Source organism: Seriola aureovittata, chromosome 9 (genome assembly GCF_021018895.1).
Source record: "Seriola aureovittata isolate HTS-2021-v1 ecotype China chromosome 9, ASM2101889v1, whole genome shotgun sequence".
Classification (NCBI taxonomy): domain Eukaryota; kingdom Metazoa; phylum Chordata; class Actinopteri; order Carangiformes; family Carangidae; genus Seriola; species Seriola aureovittata.
Window position 1 is genome coordinate 3,501,442 of NC_079372.1, and position 8,651 is coordinate 3,510,092.

At 40.9% G+C, this 8,651-nt stretch overlaps 1 protein-coding gene across 6 annotated transcripts in view; it reads right to left on the reverse strand.

Annotated features, from left to right (window-relative positions):
• Positions 1-7,788, reverse strand: part of clstn1 (calsyntenin 1) — a 38,848-nt gene extending 31,060 nt beyond the window's left edge. For 3 of the 6 annotated variants that reach the window (XM_056385727.1, XM_056385729.1, XM_056385726.1), the window contains exon 1: positions 7,525-7,787. In XM_056385727.1, coding sequence (XP_056241702.1) covers positions 7,525-7,606 — 82 coding nt within the window. In that variant the 5' untranslated portion in view covers positions 7,607-7,787. Of the gene's footprint in view, positions 1-7,524 lie in introns of all 6 variants that reach the window. The other 3 variants (XM_056385730.1, XM_056385728.1, XM_056385724.1) reach the window with 2 other exon arrangements.
• Positions 7,789-8,651: the final 863 nt, after the last annotated feature.

An 8,651-nucleotide genomic window follows, 5' to 3' on the forward strand; every position in this document is an offset into this window, starting at 1 on the left:
TGTCCAGCTAACCCATGCAACTGCTACAGGAGAAACCAAACATGATGATACCCGAGTGTTAACAGGCTACAGGTCTCCAGGGATGGGAATTGGTAAGATTTTATTGATACCAATGCCATTATCGATTCTGCTTATCGATGCGATTCTTTATCGATTCCTGTGGATTTTCTGTGTGGAAAAAAGTAGGCTTATACAGGTTTTCAGTGTCAACAACGCAGATTTTATGACATGAGTCTGAACACTGAACAAGATAGATAACTGCTCTGTAGTTGTTCAATCCCTCGAGGAGGGGGTGCTGTCTGCCTCTTTAGGTCTGCCTCGTATTAATTTACAAAAAAAGAAGAAAAAAAAAAAAACGGCTCTTGGACGGGAGATGTTCGCGACCGACACGTCACTTGTACGTGCCTTCGCCGCTCTGCTGAGACTGGGAAGCACTTGTTGACTGGCGGCGTAGAGCGTCAAACACATGGCACTCCTGATATTTAACGCCCTGCCGCGTCTACAGATGTTTCATGTTTGTTTTGAAATTAAGCCACACTTCCTAAACTCCTTTGTTGTCGTTCGCACTGACTGCATCTCGCGAAATTGTTTTGCAAGGCAAGCGGGACTAAGTGGAAGGCATCTACAAGGGAAGCATTAAGCATAAAGGCAAATGATGTCGATGGATCGAACCAGATGGAACCGGTTCTCAGCTGGAATCGGTTCTCGATTCCCATCCTTACTGGTCTCCCTGAGAGAAACGGAGAAACATACCACAGCTGTCCAGGTTGTAGCAGCATCACTGCAGCAGATGATCAGTCTGTACAGTCTGTAATTATCGGATGAAGCCTGATAATGCCTGGGAACTTCTGTGGACTTGTTGTGTAATGATGATGTTGCAGCCAAGTGTCAGGCCCGTGATGTGATGTGAAGCTTCTGCTTCATCGATTTAGCTCATATTTTACATTTGATGGCCTGCAAGCCTTCATCTTCTTTGATTATATGCAAATGTGAAGCTCTACTACACGGCATTATAAGGCTGGTTCACCACTGAGCAAAACTCAACTCTTCTGCGCAATGATCATTCAAGTATCCTTTCGTACCCATTACCCAGTGACTGAAATCCTTATTTATTCAGAGATTTCAGATTACATAGCAAAAAAAACGTAACAACTACTAAACTACCATAGTGACTGCAAGCACACTGAACTGTATGTCTGCAAAAGCCAGGTATAAATTGTTGTTTAAATATTTCAAATAATTTACTACACTACGAGTCAATGTGGTTGGATTCTGATTAAAAATACAAAATAACTAGGCTTTGTTCTGGTGAAAATGTTTGATTAATTTACCAGCCAAATATGCCAAGGACAGGCAACATAAGTGGCAGCATGGTCTACAAGCACAGTGTGCAGGCTGTCTTATTATTGTTCAAGACTAAATAAAGCCTCTCTGTGGCATAGTTGTTATTCATATTTGTCCCATTAGCTGCAGCAGTACACTGAAGAAAAGAGAAGGGAGTGAGTGAGCTCTGGTGATAGTCAGACCTTGAGGTTTCCAGGGAAACGGCAAAAAAAAAGAGTTAGGAAAATTTGAACACCTAAAATGTGATAACCATAAATACAGAAGAATATGTAAAATGTAACACTTGTACAAACTGCCTCAGAGTATGAGAGCAGTAGGCAAATCTGTACTTCCCAGAAACAGTGTTTTCCTGGCAGACAGGTATGCTTTCAACAACAACCGCAAGGTGCATTCATGTTTAGATGGCAGATTGAAGATTTGTTGAAGTTAGACAGAAATACTTCAGCAGTGACAAACAGAAACTGCAGGTGAAGGTATTTAATGCATGCAGATCTGAGACTTAAATTATGCTGGTGACTCTCTCTGAATTTCATGGATCAGGAATAACCAATGGACAATCTGCTCATAGTCTGAAACAGTGGGCACACTTCTCTGTTTGTCTTGCCTTACAAGCTCCTGAACTTGTTTACGCAAGCCACCCCCATCACAGACTGGGGACTGTTCTAGGAAGCCTTGAAGACGCTAAAAGGAAGCCCAGACCTCAAGGGCCCCTCACTCCCCAAACACCCCGCTCACACAGGAGAGCCTCTCAGTTTCCCTGCCAGGCAACAACATTTGTTTGTCTTCTACGCAATCACAACCGCCTGACAGAACGAACACACCCTGGATGACCGTAGTGCTGCCATGTAGAGGAGGTTGGAGTTGCAGAGCCTTGAATGCAACTCAATCACCGCTCTGTGCGAGCAACACAAAAGGGCCAGTGAGACTGAAGAAGTGAGAGTGAAAACAGCTGGAGTGCTGCACAGGCACTCGGGTGTAGCTGACCTGCGGCAGGTAATGTGCTCTCTGGTTACCTGTTTCCCATGGAGCCTGAATCTTAATGTGAACACGCCCAAATGTGAATAGCTCTGCAGTGCCATTTTTTCTGCTGGAGGCAATGGGACTCAAGGGAGGAGTTAACACATAAGCTGCAGATATGGGCTGAATTAAAACCTGTATGCTCTAGTTTTTATTACCTTATTCTTTCAGTAAAAAAACAACAGGTTACTGCACCATTGGCTATTACTTTCAGAGGTAAGGCATTCAATTTCAATACTGACATTATAATGAAGAAAAAACTTTTTTTTTTTTTTTTTAATATTAGCTTTGGATAGTTTATTGCAATATTATCTTCATAAGATGCTGCTTTTGTAAAATCATGTAATTAACAGATTTACCTTTTTTTTTTTTTTTTAACTAATTCATATAATTCTACAATATGAGATAAGTTAATTAAAAACGTGGATATTTACTTTTTCATGTTGGTGTTTTATTGTCTGAATATTACTTTTTGCTCTGCACTGGCAATGTAAAGCATGAAGACCAGGGGCTCATGTGAATGTAAACCCCCTTCTTGGTGGCCAACACAACTTCCCAGTCATCTGGCACAATTTAATATTCACAACTGAATGACCCATTCTTGACAGTTCACTGACTCCATTCAGCCTGTGAAGTCACCAATGAGAGAGAAGTCACCAGCGGACCAAATTAAGTCCAGAATTCTCATGGCCTGTCTTTCCAGCACTAAGTGGCAAATTACCAAATTGAAATACTTCAACAATTTAGCACTTTCTGAGGATTATCTCATACACACATTCTTGAGGGGCCTGAGACGCGATCCTTCAACAGTGACCACATTGTGACATGCTTAGTCAAGATCCCAACCCTGAAGTCTGGGTCTAAAAGCCCTTTGTTCCTCTGCAGAATCTCTGAATAAATACTGAAAAATATAAGAGCTAACTTGTAGGAACAGGGCCTCTGTCTGGGGCAAGTAAACTGTTTTTCTTTGCAATACCGGGTAAAATGTTTCATAATGGTTCTTATACTCCACAGAAGCAGTAATCAATTTTAAATCCCACTTTAATAACAATGAAAAGTTCCTTCATTACCTCAGTCCACATCGTGTGTTTGTTAGCAGGATCTCTCAACAAATACAAATCAGATTTTAGTGAAATTCTGGTTTAAATTTAGGCCACGACACACACAAGCAAGTAATTAGATTTGACTGTGTAAAGCTGTAGAGGCATATTCTTTCCCCAATTTCCCTGCATTCAGACAAATCTGAGTATTGGTCTCACCCATTTTGTGCCTTGTGCTTGACATATTTTCCACCATTTTACAATTTTAGGTAAAATCTTTTTAATCATTCCTCCCACAAATTTCATCCAATCATCTAAAAATATACTGCATATTATGTAGAGGCTGATAAAATTGTATTAATTTGTTCTTTGTTATTCCATTCTGTTTTCCTATAATTGACTACCAATATCTTGTTGGCATGGCCTATTTGACACTGACTGCCATAACTACTGAACTCTCAACATTCCTGCAAAATCTCATGACGTTTGCCAATAGTTTGTACTTTAGTAACATAATAAATGTTCATGACTCAGTGGCTCAGTCAGTGCGACCAATTAGAAATTTTTTAAAATTCATCCTCACACAAAGCCCTAATATTCTCATGCAGGATTTGGGTATTCTTGGTTGCCGTCAGCCAATCAGAATTAAAATGGCATATTTTTTGGACGATGAAGTTTCAGCAAAGGCTCGTGTTCAATGACTGATGGAGTTTGACACTGTGAAATACAAGGAGCATCTCACTGACATCAAATGAAATGGATTGTATCAATCAAAACCACCTACAGTGACGCACTGACAACAGCTGACATTTTATTTTGTGTTTTACCAGCTGATAAAGACCTGACATGCTCAAAATGAAACATGAAACTGAACTGATTCACTTCTTTCCCAGTGTTCTCACATTGTTGGCCATTAGCCATCCCCCTGTTGACAGTTAATGATGTAATTTCTGAGTAAAAACAAGTCTGTAAACTGACTGAATGATGGCATACACCAGTGTTACTAGAGCTGCATGGGAGAGGAGAACAATGTAGTCATTGTCAGCTGTGTGCATCCACATAGTTTCTGTTTGCCATGACATAGCAGGATGACATATGTCACACAGATTGTTGGTAGTCTGAAGGCTTAAAATGGGCTTAAATCAACAGAAAAAACTAACTGTGAGCATATATATTTCCCCAGAGTAGACCAGGTCAATGATGGCAGTCATCCTATATTTTAGTTTCTTGGATCCTTTAATCAATAGATCTATTTGGGATGAATTTCTTAAGTCAGGAAAAAGGTTTCAACCAATATTGGTTTTTGAAGGACAATATCAATATTGTTTTTAAAGTGAAGTTGCTGATGACCACTTGTAAGGACGTGAAAGCCGGTGAAGACTATGGCTGAAATTATTAGTCAATTAATTAATTAGTTTACAAAAAATATCACCTGATGCTATTTTGAAACTTCATGATGATTGAAATCCATCTTTTCCCAGTAAAGACATAAGAAAATTATATAGAACATTTGTATGAATAAAGAAAATGTGTAAATACTTTCCTGGATATCTTAACTCAGGCTATAAAAACATCAAATAAACTGAATATAAACAGAATAATATGATTTAATGTAGCTGAAAGGAGGAACCTCTGGGGTGCACCACATGACAGGCCAGTAAATTATGTTCTAAAAAGAAAAATATTGATCTGATATATTAACTGACATGCAATTTTCAGTGATCAATTGCAGGCATCGCCAATGAATGCAGGAAGGAGGCCTGGGAGGAAACACTTTCACCTGATCTGTAACACGTACTTTATCCCAGCCATGTGAGGAGGGCGCATATGTTAACTCAGCAGCACACAAAGCAGGGCATCCAATTTGTTCAACTAGAATTACTTAATTCCATGATGAATGAGCCAAGAAACTTCCCATCAGCCAGCGTCTCCTTTGTCTGGCTCTGTGTGCACAGGAGAGGCTCATGCGTCTCGGCAGACCTAATGTTTGAGTCTAGAACATGGGGACACGCAGCAGCTGCTCATGGTAACAGAATAAGAAACAGATCACATGGGGCAAGACTTTGAAAACAAGTGACAAACACCATGATGTGAAACTCCAGAAGTGTCTATTAAAAACAGCATTTACAGCAGTGGGCAGCAACACCAGAGTTAAAAGCCTAAAATGTGTTGAAGCTTCAACAGGCCTGCCACGGACGATCCATGTTTGCCCCAGTTTCACACGCACTGACATTTCCTTGCTGGCAGTGTAATGAATCATATAGTGCAGGTAATGTGTTGATACACCTCAAACTTCTATTTTTACTAGATTGTTCAAGGCTTGTTGTAGCCATGTCATCACTGATGACAATGTTTGTGTAGGCAAATGGGTGAGGACCACAACATCCCTTCCTCATGCTCGATCTGTTTCTGTAGTGATAACATCTAATCATCTGCAGACATCTTAACCAGAGGATTCAGGAAAAACCTGAGGAGTATTTGCTTCCTCGTGCACTGCAAGGTGGCTGTTATTGAAGAAGAATCAACAACAGGCAAATCTGGACTGCAGGTGACAGGAGGTGGCTCAAATAAGCAAGTGACCTTTGGTTAATAAAAGATAAGCCCTCATGGTGATTTCACAGCCTTGCTTTGCTGATAAGAGCAGGAAAGTCAGCAGGTGCACTTCACAAACACACACTTGGCTACGACATAAAAAGCCACATTCACACACTACCCAGGACTATCTGCTACAGGCCTTTTCCTTTTGAATGATGAAAAAAGAAATTAAATTACTGCTTTACAAATGGTAGTCCTCTGGTGCTGTGCATTCTCAGCTGTTTGACATGGCAACAGGAAAAAATATGGCTGTATTATAAGCTTGTGTGCAGACTTTTATGGGACCCAGTGTCCCTTTCATATTCATTGTTTTGTTCATGGAGCATAAAATGGGTGTAACATTAAGAGAAAAACAACACACACTGGTCTCCAGCGGTGGAGACATACTGATATGGCAACTGACTAATATATGCACCTGCCCTTACACACCCTGAAACAGGAAGCTCACACTGCGGAGTCAGTAGATTGAATTTAACGTTAAAACACAGTGTGTAAATTCATGCAATGAGGGAGTCCATGTCTGATCAGTGAGCTGCTGTAAGGAGGGAGGTGGACCGCCCTGCAGCAAATAAAGACATGTTTCTCCTCAGTGTCCATCCATGACATTGTAAATGAAGAGCCAGTTGCACTTTCAGTTCTTATATATAGTCTCTGGTCTTAAGTAGGTCCAGACCTACTGAAGGGCTTTTTACTTCAGCCTGTGATCACAGCACATGAATTTTTAAATCCACCGACAAAACAGGAGCATGTGAAGAGGATCTGCAATGCGTAGCCAACCAAGCTCCATCCTGGTGCGACCACAACGTTGCCAAACCAAGCATTAGGCCTACTAATGGAAGAATAAACCTGCGAGGTTTAATAACACTGGATCTTTAAAAAAAAAAAAAGGCGTAAATAAACTTATTATCAGTCGCCTTATTTCAAATATACTCAAGTATATTTAAAAATTGAGATGAGTACAGAGAGTACCGAACATAGGCAAGTTAAATAAAAATAAAAAAATCTCAAAAACTCTGCATAGGGTGAAAAATATTTTCATTTTAAAAAAACGAGTTAAGAAGAGACAAGAAGAGACCAGCACCTAAAAATAGACTGAATGCAGATGACAGAAGGGGGTCGTTTCGTGGCCTTGATTTTATCTCCAAAGTCTCTACTCTACAGCAGGTATTAGAATAACATCTTACACATAGGCAATTACGGTAGTAAGAATATAATGTGTGGTTTGGGGTTGTGTGAGGTTAAAATGGACACACTAATCGTAGGATGCACTTGCTGCCGGCGGGATACTTCGCGTCATCCCCCCGCTGCGGCTCCAGAGCTGACCATCCCTGAACAGGTTACTGAACACGCATCCCTCTGGACCGCACAGCCTGCTTAACGTTTGTTTGAACCTTCAACGTCTGGAAACAACCTGAAAGCTCCGAGCAACCGTTGACTTTCAGCAGCAATGTTTCCAAGCCACGAAGAAACCTGTCTGACACGCACAGACAGACAAAACACAACGGGATATAAATCCCAGCTTAGTTACCTTTAGCTGCCTCCACCGCACATAATAGTCCGAGGACCAGTCCGACAGCGGATGCAAATCGTTTATTCCCTCGGAACCGCATCCCGACTTCGAGTTCAACCGCGACGAAGTAAAAGACAACCTTCTTCTTCCCTCGTCAGTCAGGTGGAGTGTTGCTCTAACAAGAAAAATAAAATCCAGAAGATGAGTGTCGGTTACCACGGTAGCTCTAAGATGGCCGTCGTCGCCGCCGCCGCTCTACTCTCCCCTTCAATCACCGCTCCTCTCGCAGTTTTGCAGCTTGCTGCGTTCAAGCGCTGTCGGACCGTTTTGAAACACGTTCCAAACGCACTGAAACATAGAGGTCCTTTCTCGGCATGCAGTCTTGCGTCCCATATGACAGGTGTTTATGCAATATCTAACCACCAAATCACAACATAAACACAAAAGAAGGCGACCGTAAATGTTTACTTAGCTGGCAACTAGAATGTGTCAGATGCTGATTAAACCCACAAAGCTCTAATGAAAGAGTCAGAACTCGAGATTTTTGTTATATCAAACCAACAAATGGTTCTCAACACAATTGCATTTTAAGTAAAAGTTCCTGCATGGGAGCAAAACTGTGAAAACTGGACAAACCTGGCAACTGCCCTGGGGCACCAGAACACTAAAAAGCTACTGGCTCTAATGTTAATTTTGAGGGAAATGTGCACACTAAAACAGCTGATATGATAAAAGCAGCTTTGCTATCAGTCTGTGTCCAGTGTCAAAATGTGAGTTCAGAGACCTTCATTATTTTCAGTCTAATTACCACACATCTCACACACACAAATCTGTGGCTATGTGGTGCTACAGCAAAGAAAACTGTAGCATACTTTTACACAAAGACAAGGAGACATGGTTGGCTAATCAGGGCTCAGCAGCTCATTTTTGTCTTGGGTTCCCTTTGTATGTTAATCTGACTGAATGGGAAGTTAGATTTGTCTGCCCCAATTCTTGTTCCCAATGTGATTTCAAATGAACACTGCTGCTGCAAGCAAGCAAAATATCACTACTACAAGATTTTAAAACACTAGCACGTGAACATATAATACGCATACTGATAAATTAATCAATTAGACCCATAAAATAAAATAAAAATCTGGTGC